This window comes from Emys orbicularis, chromosome 16 (assembly GCF_028017835.1).
Source record: "Emys orbicularis isolate rEmyOrb1 chromosome 16, rEmyOrb1.hap1, whole genome shotgun sequence".
Lineage (NCBI taxonomy): Eukaryota > Metazoa > Chordata > Testudines > Emydidae > Emys > Emys orbicularis.
Window position 1 is genome coordinate 8,277,179 of NC_088698.1, and position 13,039 is coordinate 8,290,217.

General features: G+C 39.7%; 1 protein-coding gene across 1 annotated transcript in view; it reads right to left on the reverse strand.

Annotated features, from left to right (window-relative positions):
• Positions 1 to 13,039, reverse strand: part of MED13L (mediator complex subunit 13L) — a 365,499-nt gene that overhangs the window by 83,655 nt on the left and 268,805 nt on the right. The window contains exons 4-6 of the mRNA XM_065417598.1: positions 8,755 to 8,900; positions 7,505 to 7,699; positions 6,903 to 7,091 (exon numbers count right to left, since the gene is read on the reverse strand). Coding sequence (XP_065273670.1) covers positions 6,903 to 7,091; positions 7,505 to 7,699; positions 8,755 to 8,900 — 530 coding nt within the window. The remainder of the gene's footprint in view (positions 1 to 6,902; positions 7,092 to 7,504; positions 7,700 to 8,754; positions 8,901 to 13,039) is intronic.

Below are 13,039 nucleotides of genomic sequence, written 5' to 3' on the forward strand. Positions count from 1 at the left end.
TCATAATGTTGGTTTTGAACTTGACAGATCTGTGATGAAAAGTATCTTGACTGAATTAAACTGGATTAACCCTTCCAGTTTAGCAAATTCATTCTGCCGCTGGTGTCAGAATACATTTTCATAAATCACACTCTGGTACTGGTGTACTCTGTGATAAAACCAACATCCAAAAACAACACAGTTACAACTATTATGAGGCACTAGAGGCCAGGTTATCAGCACACAAACTCTACACTTGAGTGTGTGACTTGATATGCTCCAACATTTTGCAGTGCATTTTTAGAGGCCTGTTGCATATTTTTCACTATATGATGTGTGCCAAGATAGGAGAATATTATATATATATATATGCACAGACACACACACTGACATCATTAGAGCTGCTCTTTCTTTCTTTCTTTCTTTCTTTCTTTCTTTCTTTCTTCCTTCCTTCCCTCCTTCCTCTCTCTCTTGCCTTATGAAAAGCCCAAAGTATCACTCTACTACTCCCTCATTCTTACTTCCATTCCTTTTGGCTGTTCCCTATGAACAGCTCATTTTTAGCTAGTGAGATTACTTGTGACATCTCGGCTAAATCAGCCAATCATCATCATCTCCTTCATCTCCTAGTTCATTTGCATTGTATCTTAGTATTTTAGAATACTTAACTTTTTAAAAATTAAACCAAACTTTAGCTCTATTTTTAGATGGCATGTCACCTACAAAAACACCCAACTCAAAAGACTATACTTATCTCTTACTGTATATCAGAGTCTATTATCTGTTTCTACTTTTGAATCTGTGCACAGCAAAATTTGGATAGAAAAACGTAGCTGTTGTTTGCCACACAGAGATTCAAATGAAGAGTCAGAAAATTGACTCATATATATGGTAAGATATATATAAACAGGATATTACAGGTTAATTGAGATACGAGGTAATATCATATACCCCTCCAACCCCAAACTATTTAAACTACTTAGAGATGTGTGTGTATATGCATATAGGTTCAGAAGAGCACATAAACACACCTATAAACATACACATATATAGTATACAGATATACAGTACTCATATGAGATGGTCGCGTTCAGGATCTTGACAAAAGGAAGAAAGGAGAGCAGCAGAATACGGAACCTGGACTTCAGAAAAGCAGACTTTGACTCCCTCAGGGAACTGATGAGCAGGATCCCCTGTGAGGCTAATATGAGCTGGAAAGGAGTCCAGGAAAGCTGACTGTATTTTAAAGAAGCTTTATTGAGGGCGCAGGAACAAACCATCCTGATGTGCAGAAAGAATAACAAATATAGCAGGCGACCAGCTTGGCTTAACAGAGAAATCTTCAGTGAGCTTAAACACAAAAAGGAAGCTTACAAGAAGTGGAAACCTGGACAGATGACTAGGGAGGAGTATAAAAATACTGCTCGAGCATGCAGGGGCATAAGCAGGAAGGCCAAAGCACAATTGGAGTTGCAGCTAGCAAGAGATGTGAAGGGTAACAAGAAGGGTTTCTACAGGTATGTTAGTAACAAGAAGGAGATAAGGGAAAGTGTGGGACCCTTACTCAATGGGGGAGGCAACCTAGTGACAGATGATGTGGAAAAGGTTGAAAAAGTTTTTTGCCTCCGTCTTCACAGACAAGGTCAGCTCCCAGACTGCTGCACTGGGCAGCACAGTATGAGGAGGAGGTGAGCAACCCTCAGTGGTGAAAGAACAAGTTAAGGACTGTTTAGAAAAGCTGGACATGCACAAGTCCATGGGTCCAGATCTAATGCATTCGAGGGTGCTGAGGTAGTTGGCTGATGAGAGTGCAGAGCCATTGGCCATTATCTTACCTCAGGGGAGGTCCCGGATGATTGGAAAAAGGCAAATATAGTTCCCATCTTTAAAAAAGGGAAGAAGGAGAATCTGGGGAACTCCAGACCGGTCAGCCTCACCTCAGTCCCTGGAAAAATCATGGAGCAGGTCCTCAAGGAATCCATTTTGAAGCACTTGAAGGAGAGGAAGGTGATCAGGAACAGTCAACATGGATTCACCATGAGCAAGTCATGCCTGACGAACCTGATTGCCTTCTATGATGAGATAACTGGCTCTATGGATATGGGGAAAGCGGTGGACGTGATATAGCTTGACTTTAGCAAAGCTTTTGATATGGTCTCCCACGGTATTCTTGCCGGCAAGTTAAAAAAGTATGGATTGGATGAATGGACTATAAGGTGGATAGAAAGCTGGCTAGATCATCAGGCTCAATGGGTAGCGATCGATGGCTTGATGTCTAGTTGGCAGCTGGTATCAAGTGGAGTGCCCCGGGGGTCAGTCCTGGGGCCAGTTTTGTTCAACATCTTCATAATGATCTGGATGATGGGATGGATTGCACTTTAGCAAGTTTGCGGATGACACTAAGCTGGGGGGGGGGGGGGGGGAGGTAGATATGCTGGAGGGTAGGGATAGGGTCCAGAGTGACCTAGACAAACTGGAGGGTTGGGCCAAAAGAAATCTGATGAGGTTCAACAAGGACAAGTGCAGAGTCCTGCACTTAGTACGGAAGAATCCATGCACTGCTACAGGCTGGGGATTGACTGGCTAAGCGGCAGTTCTGCAGAAAAGGACCTGGGGATTACAGTGGACGAGAAGCTGGATATGAGTCAACAGTGTGCCCTTGTTGCCAAGAAGGTTAATGGCATACTGGGCTGCATTAGTAGGAGCATTGCCAGCAGATCGAGGGAAGTGATTATTCCCTTCTATTTGGCACTGGTGAGGCCACATCTAGAGTACTGTGTCCAGTTCTGGGCCCCCCACTACAGAAAGGATGTGGACAAATTGGAGAGAGTCCAGTGGAGGGCAACGAAAATGGTTAGGGGGCTGAGACACATGACTTACGAGGAGAGGCTGAGGGAACTGGGCTTATTTAGTCTGCAGAAGAGAAGAGTGAGGGGGGATTTGATAGCAGCCTTCAACTACCTGAAGGGGGATTCCAAAGAGGATGGAGCTAGGCCGTTCTCAGTGGTGGCAGATGACAGAAGAAGGAGCAATGGTCTCAAGTTGCAGTGGGGGAGGTCAAGGTTGGATATTAGGAAAAACGATTTCACTAGGAGGGTGGTGAAGCACTGGAATGGGTTACCTAAGGAGGTGGTAGAATCTCCATCCTTAGAGGTTTTTAAAGCCCGGCTTGACAAAGCCCTGGCTGGGATGATTTAGTTGGTGTTGGTCCTGCTTTGAACAGGGGATTGGACTAGATGACCTCCTGAGGTCTCTTCCAACCCTAATCTTCTATGGTTCTATGATATACAGAGTAAGAACTTTAGCTATACTGTACTGTGAACTTTTAAGCCCTGAACAAATTGAATTCACAATTAAAATTCATAGAAAAGGTTTACACTTTTTGTATATGTCATATAGCTCACATTCAGCATGTGACTGGACTTCAAAAAAGCAGACTTTAACAAAGTCAGAGAGCTGGTAGGTAAGGTCACATGACAAGAAAATCTATGGGATAAAGGAGATCAGGCAGTTTCTCAAGGAGACCATATTAAAGACACAACTGCAAACTATTCCAATCCCAAGGAAAGACAGGAAGAATAGAAGAGGCCAATATGGCTCCATCAAGAGCTCTATAATGACCTGAAAATCCAAAAGGAATTGTATAAAAAATGGAAACATTAAAGACTTGCTAAGGAGGAGTTCAAAAGAATAGCACAAGCATGTAGGGATAAAATCAGAAAGGCTAAGGCACAAAATGAGCTACACCTAGCAACAAGAAGAAGTTCTTTAAATACACTAGGAGCCAGAGAAAGATGAAGGAAAGCGTGGGTCCTCAACTTAGCAGGGAAGGAGATGAGATCAAGAAGGCTAAGCCTATTTTGCTTCAGTCTTCACTAAGAAGGTTAATGGTGACCATATAGTCAATAAAATTAATATTAACAACCAGGGCGAAAGAATGCAAGCCAAAATAGGGAAAGAAATGGTTAAAGAATATTTAGATGAATTAGATATATTCGAGTCTAAGGAGGTTGATGAAATTCATCCTTGGGTATTTAAAGAACTAGCTGAAACAATCTCAGAACTGTTAGCAATTATCTTTGAGAACTAATGGAGGATGGGTGAGGTCCCAGAGGACTGGAGAAGGGCAAACATAGTAGCTAGCTTTAAAGAGGGGAACAAAGAGGATCCAGGGAATTACAGACCAATCAGCGTAACTTCAATACCTGAAAAGATATGGCAACAATTATTAAACAATCAGTTTGTAAGAACCTAGATGATAATAGGGTTAAAAGGAATAGCCAGCATGGGCTTGTCAAGAACAAATCATGCCAAAGCAACCTAATTTCCTTCTTTGACAGGGTTACTGGTTGTGGGGGAAAGGGGAGAAGCAATAGATGTGACATATCTTGATTTTACTAAGGCTTTTGACACAGTGCCACATGACATTCTCTTAAGCCAACTAGGAAAATGCAATCTGAATGAAATTACTATAAAGTGGCTCCCCAACTGGTTGAAATACCGTATTCAAGGAGTAGTTATCACTACTTTCCTGTCAAACTGCAAGGGCGTATCTAGTGGTCCCACTGGGGTAAGTCCTGGGTCTGGTACTATTCAATATTTTCATTAAAGACTTGGTTAATGGAACAGAGAACATGCTTATAAAATCTGTGGATGACACCAAATTGGAGGGGTTGCAAGCACTTTGGAGGACAAGATTAGAATGCAAAACAACCTTGAGAAATTAGAGAACTGATCTGGAATCAACAAGATAAAATTCAATAAGGACAAGTGCAAGGTGCACTTAGGAAGGACACGTGCACTTAGGAAGGAAAAACTACATGCACAGCTACAAAATGGGGAATAACTGGCTAGGTGGTAGTACTGCTATAAAGGATCTGGGGGTTATAGTGGATCACACATTGAATATCAGTCGTGATGCGGTTGCAAAAAAAGGCTAATATCATTCTGGGATGTATTAACAGGAGTGTTGAACATAACAGACAAGAGGTAATTGTCCCACTCTATTTGGCACTGGTGAGGCCTCAGATGGAGTACTATGCACCACACTTTAGGTGGCTAGGAAAGATGTGGACAAATTGGAGAGAATACAGAGGAAAGCAACAAAAATGATAAAAATTTTAGAAAAGCTGTTCTCTAAGGAAAGGATAAAAAAAACTGGGCATGTTTAGTCTTGAGAAAAGAAGACTGGGGGGGAGACCTGATAACACGCTTGAAATATGCTAAAGGCTGTTATAAAGAGGACAGTGATCAATTGTTCTCCATGGCCACTGAAGGTTGGACAATACGTAATGGACTGAATCTGCAGCAAGGGAGATTTATGTTAGATATTAGGAAAAACTTAACTATAAGGGCAGTTAAGTTCTGGAATAGGCTTCCGAGGGAAGTTATGGAAACCCCATCATTGTAGGTTTTTAAGACGAGTTTGACATGGTCTATGTGTTTTTGGTCCTGCCTCAGCACAGGGGCCTGGACTTGATGACTACTCAAGGTCCCTTCCAGCCCTATATTTCTATGATTCTATGTTATTCAAATTACTAATTTGCATTGTAACTTATATTGTTTCTGCATGATTGTCCAATGGCCTTGTCACTAAGCCCCAGTATGTTTAGTTTGCAACTGACTTGGGTTCTTTTAAGCATAATGTTTAAAGTCAATATTCAATCTGTGTAACTGGAAGGGACATTGTAGACAGATGTGATTTTAAGAATCCACTGAGATAATAAACATAAACTGTTCCAAGACAAGCTGCTAACAGATGAAAGTTGTCCAAAATTTCATTGCTGAGCATACTATAACGATCCTGCATGCATGACTCAATTTAGAGCATCTTCTATGAATCCAAACCACAATTTCTACACTGAGTTTTAAATTAAAAAACACGCCGGTGCTTCTGAAATCAGGGAATGTATTAATAAATAAATTTTAATAACTGGCAAATCTCTGAAGTCAAATGATGCAAAGAGCATAATCCAGAACTGAGCTACACAAAAACTTTTTGTGACTTCATAGTAACCTTTGTGGCAACTAAGTGTACAGTCACGCAGTATCATGACCTGCGTGAGGATCAAAAAGAGGTAGATGAACTTCTTGGAAATAAAGATATAGTTTACATGCAACTGTCTGCAGTAAGAGTGTACTGGAAAACAGAAGTACAGAAAATATGTGGCATAATAACAGAATAGAAGACTAGAACCTCAACTGCTGTAAATTACTTAGCAACTCCACTGGTCAGCGAGTTTTACGTGTCCCCTTCTTTGTCCCAGCCACATCTCATGAGAGTTCATTACATCCTCCACCTACAGAGCCTGACTTTTTACCTTAAGCTGCAGAGACTCATTCTTTTTTTTCTGGAGGTCCTTGGTTCAATCCCCACTATGTTGGTCAATATATTGACCATCATTCAGATACTGGCATTGTTCCAATAGTAATGCTTAATAAATTATATGGTATTTTTCATGTTTGTAATACTTTACAATGATTAACTAATTAATCCCTACATCCCCCTTAAGCAAGTATGCAATTAAGGACTCTGACAAGACCTAATCCTTTCTACAGTCTCACGTGTCCATGCTGTCTCATAAATGCAATAGATTTCCAATAAACTGGGCAGAAATTAACTCTCACAAAACTGGTAACTCTTCTGTTCCGTGAACTCATGTGAAAATCCCTGTGTTCTACTCATTAGCGTATTCTCTCTCTTTTTTCTGCTGCTGTTCACACATTTATGCTCCTGAAATCATAATCTATGCAAAAATGAAAGCACACTATGCTGGAGTACACCTCAGTAACACCTCCGTTGGTTCAAAGAGTAAACTGACAAGAGATTATGGAACACTGCCATTCACTGAATCAGATAAGGAATATTTAAAATGAGTTTTCAATAGGATGAGTCAGGTCTCTTTGCTAGGTTTATTGCTTACCTATGATGGCCTGCTCTGGGGAAGTGGGTGGAGTGAGAGGCATCCCACAATTACTGGAATCTTTCATGCTGCCAAGTCCCTGCTGACCCACATTGATGTGGCCTCCAGCACTGGCAGCACTCTGAGACAGGGGGATGTCATTCTGAGAGATGAGAACAAAAGCTGAAGGATACACCATTCGTACGCCACCTATAAAGAATGGGAACAGGAAGAAGAAAATAAGTCTTTAAATTCTCCATTTATTATTCAGCTACCCAGGCTGGCCTTGTCTTGGTTTCAACATGCACTAGACAAACCTTACTAGTCAAAATATAAAAGATCTAAAGAAGTTTACAGCCTGCATATTCATTCCTAAGTATTCATCCATCCCTTTACGACAAATAGGGAGCTGAAATAAGAAGCTTGATATTGTGATAGCAGCATCAGGGATACAGGGAGTAAGAACCTTGAGGCAAGATAACTAGTCAGAATGCTCCAGTGTCAAGAGAGCCACAAAACCAGATAGGGAAATTATAAAGGTTGTTTCTGATTAATTAGATTTTTTTTTTTTTTTAATTATGAGGTGGGGCGAAATGTTCTTTAGGCAAAATACAAAATCTCACCAACAATGACTTCAACTGCCACAGGGAAATCGTCATCATATCCTAATTCCTCTTCCTCTTTCAGCCCCTCCTTCTTCTTCAGCACCATGGGGTAGAAATACTGCCATTCCTCAATCAATTTACGGGTTGCTGGATCTGACATCTTGTATGCTTGGCCCGTCAATGTACCATTTAAACCATAAGGACTCAACAGAACTGAAAAATAAAACATACCACTCTCTAGTCTCTACAATATGTGGATTTCAACTGCAGAGCAACCACATTCCACTTCCCCTAGATTCATTCTCAGTCTTGTTTCCATTGTGATTTTAGATAGCAGCTCTTTGCATTTTGTTTATTTTTAAAATATAGTGCACACAACTTAACTTTGTAAAATAATGAAATAAATATTAAGAGGGATAAAAACAACTATACATCAATGGAATAACAGAAGACATACTTATGAAGATATCCTGTAATACAGTATGTAATACTTAAAATTTTTTTTTAATGTAAGTGCAATGTTTTATTTTCCAAATTGCACAGGGCATTTTTATGGCTTACAACACTACACTGTAACCTAAAAAGCTGTAAAAACCTTTACGACTATATCATTTATATCTCTTTTTATATATTTTAAATGCTTATTCTTCTCTTTGGTTATGCTCTGTATTTTCACCTTTCTTTCTGAAAAATCTGCATTTTGACAAATGCGTTGCACCACAAACAGCACACTGAAGGAAAAATAAAATGTGGGACTGTCACTCAGACAAAACAACTCCAGTTCAAGCAAATAATCTATGTTATCATGATCAATTATTTGTACTGCAGTAGTATTTAAGAACACTACCCATAGACCAGAGCCTATTGGACCTTGTGACACTGTGCTAATATATAAAATGTTCATACAGATCTTACAACAACAATTACAATTTGTTTTGTTGTACTTATTTCAGAAAATATTTGCATCTAATGAGGTTAATGACTAGAAAAACCTGGAAAACATGACCTAACATTTATTTACAGCTAGCTATCATACTAAAAATCTTAACAGGGTTTTACCCCAAGCCCCCAGTTTCCTGAGGGGAACTTTAATTCTATTTTAAAAATTACTGAGTTTTGTTTCTTAATCATTTCTGGATCTATTTCCTGACCCATTACTGGGGCCAAGTTAGGGGTTTTTGATATATAGGAATTAAAATAGGCACATAAACCACATGTTCTGCAAGTCTTTATACTTCCAGAGCTGCCACAGTCAGAAATGCACTTACCTTGGAATGGTGCAGGAGAGGACTGGGCCATGTGGATATGCTCCTCATTGATCAGGTAGATTGGCTGGTGTTGGGCAATCTCCACGCTTGTGCACACGTTGCTTTCCCCATGAAGGAAGAATGTGAAGGCGCAAGACAAATGTTCACTGGATAAAAAGAAATAAAAAACTGGTTCACTAGCATATCAATGAATGTGGGGGAAGAGAGGACAGATTTTGTAGCAGATGGGGGCCAGATTGGGTTGAAAACCCAGTTCTGTTGTTTCACTTAAGTAAACTGAGCTCAGAACCACTGAAGATGACTGTACACAGCACAATTACCAACTTCTGGCTGATGATGGAACCTCAGAGATTCATTTTCATCAACCTCAGAGATTCATTTTCATCAACCTCAGAGATTCATTTTCCTACCCATTTCAATTAAGGAAAGCTCACTACAAACAGTTGTCTGCAGGCAGAAGGCTTCAAGAAGTCAAAATACTGTCTTCAGGATGAAAAGGAAAGAGAGCTCTTAGGACCAGAAATGAACTTCAACTGAGAACAGGAATAGGGAGGAAGAACCATTACTTATGCTATGGGAATATTGGTTTTTTTTGTTTTGTTTTTTGTTTTTTTAAGGCACAGAGAATTGCTCAGAAGGCAACAATCTCAAACTGGTGGTTCAGGCCTTCCATGACACTGCCATACACCATCAAGAATAATGTTCAGTAAATAATAATGAAAATAAAATGTTCCCACTTAATCCACCACATAGAATTGCTTTGCATTACATTACATCTAATCGTTTGCTTAAATGTTGCTAATTGTAACACCACACTTCTTAAATAAACAAAAACCAGCCAAACAACAACAAAAAAACCCATACAATTTGTATTGTTCAGATAAATTATTGCAGGACTACAGTGGCAAGGCATTCTTTAATAGTTGTTGGCTTTGGCACTAAGCCAGCCACAACATAACTACCTTCAGCTAAAGAAATAACACTGACAACTGTAACAATTTCACTTCACAGTTTAAGTCAACTAACTGCAACATTGCAGTAAACTCTTTTTGAATAGTTGAACTGATAGTCTGGAACAGGATGTTGTTTAATCTTCTTAAATCTCTAAGTCATTCTGCATTTTTTGTAAAACAAGTGTTTGTCCTTAAATAAAAGTTAGGCTTCTGTTTAAAGGTTCTACAACTGATACTATAAAAAAGAGAAAAGTTCACTCTAGAAAATCTGGGGGCAGGTTATTTTAAAAAGCATCAAAATGGAAGGTGGCTAAACTTTTATTCAATCTCCTCAGCATTGCACACCCTCTGTTTAGTAGCACTTTGTATCATTGAGCAATGGGAACTAGCAAGTTTTACTTGATTTCTTTATGGCAACAGAAAAGACATTTTAAGTTTACTGCTCTACCACTTGCACAGTAGATTTAAACTAGCCACTAAATTTTTACAGCAAGCTGTAAGGGGGAAAGGAAATGGGTCATAGATTCATGGTCTTTCTATTCAGCTACTCTGCTCTGGTGGGGGGGGGGGGGGAGGAGAAAACCCCAAAACAAAACAAAACCCTCTGCTCATATAACAAATAAAATCATAAACAGAACCCAAAACATTTAATCAAAAATAATATTAGTCTCTGGACAAAGGATGATGCCCTTTTATATTCATAAGGCTTTAATTGCAAAATGATGAAAAGTCTGGTCTAAGATCAAGTGGAAATAGTCTCTGCAAAGAGTTCAGCAGGCCAGATTTTCTAAAGCAGATAGAAAAGCTATTTGTGAAGAAATCATTTTGAACTCCGGTCTGTAGGATAGTGCACAGGAATCCTTCTGATTCTACAAGCTTCCTACAGTTTTGACTGTGAAAGTCCTTCTTGCCTTCCACTGAAGTGAAAGAAAAATAGCCATCTGGGACCACATATTGACTCTTTCAAGCCTCTTGCAAAGCAGTCAGGCATGAACAAGTCATATTCATTCTTACACAACATTCACAACCTTCTATAAACATTGTCAGCGTAAGAAATAGACAAAATGGGAATTTAGGAAGATAAAGATGCATATATGTTTCCACAGTGGAGTAAATATAGTACATTGCACCTTTTGTCATCAGTGAACCAGATGACACCAAAATAAACTAAGCATTAACATCAACAGACTAAATAAGCATAACTTCAGATAACTCAAAGAAATAGCATTTGGAACATGAATTACAGGGAGAGTGAAAATATAGGAAGGATTCCATTTCATGTTTCTGGAAACGTAACATTCTAAGATAACTAGCCCATTATTCATAAATTGTACCCTAGTAGACAGTTACAAGCTAGATTAGTGAAATCAGGATCATTTTTAGCACTAGATCCAAGTAAATCTGCCTGAGATATGTAGGCAAGAGAAAAATGGAAAATCTTGCTTAGTCATGATTTGGTTCTCTGTAGCCAGTCTTGACTGGAGCTAATGAATTCCTAAAGGCAGAACTCTTCCTCTGCTGAGCAAATGTGTCCAGGGAAAGTAACGTTTATCCATCTGTGTAAAGTATCAGGCTTCTCCCCTTTTACTGTTCCTAAGTCCTACTCCAGGGGGCTGTATTGCAATACTTTGCAAGAGAAAAAACAGTTACATAAAGTGAATGTTCCCTCTGGCAACAGACTCACTGTTTTAAGCACAGCTTTTGAAGACCAAAAACAATAAAGATCAAGGTTTGGGGACTCTACACACTCTTGGTAAGCTTCTGGCAGATTTTGTATAAAATATTTACTTTGGTAACAAACATGAGTTTTATTTCAAGAACACAGTGTCAGTGCACAGAGTGATGTGTTCTTTTTAGGAATGCATATCCCATATACTGACATTCTTGTCTTCAGTACAGTTTCATATAATTCGTTAAATACCAAGCTGCAGAAATCAATCCTGCTACAAAGCGTAAGACAGATCTACAAATAAAATACAATGGGAAGGGGAAGAAATTAACATGCTGAAAAAGTCAGCTTTCAGGAACAGATATAAGACTTTCATTTATTTATTTTTGTAATAATTTACAAGCTACATCTCCACATATTGATAAAAGCAAAGGTCTTCATAGAGTACTCTAACTGCAGACCACATATTTAGGGCTAGTCTGTAATGAACAAGAAATAAGATTGCAAGAAACTTTCTTGTCTGTATTTTACATAACAAATCTTCAGTAGCACTTTATCAACATCCAGTTTTCTTAATGCTGACTAACAGTCCCAGTTATACTCTCTCTAAACTACAAAGACTCCACAAAGAATATTTTTCATACAATTCTTGTAGTTATGTATATGAGACATTCCCCTGTAAGAAACTAAACAAGTATAACAGAACACACATAGGACTAAACTTACCAAAGTGCTCAGCATCCTCTGTCAGGGCCAGATTTTCAGAAGAGCTCAGCACACTGAGCTTTTTAAAATATCTGGTCCCAGTTGTGGATAATGAACCCTTGAAAATCTGGGCCACACCGTCAATTTATTTTTTATGTTATCTTACTTTTTCTGTATTTTTTGTGTCTCTCCGACATTCTTCAGGATGCCAGAAACCACCATGCATGTGAAATAGTCTTCCAGCTACTCCCCTAGTAACTCTAAGAAGGCTACAAGCCTGATACTTCACTACATTGTGTTATCACCAAATGATGGTGAGTGTGAATGCATGCTGACTGAACAAGCAAAAAGTACTAGTTGCTGCCTGTGGAATGTAAGGGGTATACAACTTCTGCCCTAAATGGAGTTGTGTGTGAAGAAAAAGTGGTTACCTACCTTTTGTAACTTTGTTCTTCAAGATGTGTTGCTCATGTCGATCCATTTTGGACATTTCATCCACCCGCTCGAGACCCCTGAGGAACCGGGCAGTCATGTCCTGGGTGAAAACCGACCTACCCTCGAGTGGAGGATGGAAGGCCGAGATAGTGGCCAAGTGGACCTTGATAGATGAAAGGGACAGGCCTTGGAGTTTGAGATGCAGAAGGTAGTCCAGTATTAACTGCACCGAGGCCCACTCGGGCCGAATGCCTTTATCCGAGGTCCAACAAGCGAATCGTTTCCATTTGACCAGGTAGGTCACTCTGGTGACGGGCTTTCTGCTGCCCAATAGGACCAATAGGACCTGTTGGACACCGGCTGAGCACTCCTGCTCCTCCATATTTAACCATGCAGCAGCCAAGCCATCAGGTGCAGCACTGCCCTGTTTGGATGCAGAAGACTGCTGTGGTTTTGGTACAGCAGGTCTGGCCTGTGCAGTAGCCATAATGGAGCAGCCATTGAGAGGCCCAGAAGCGTGCCG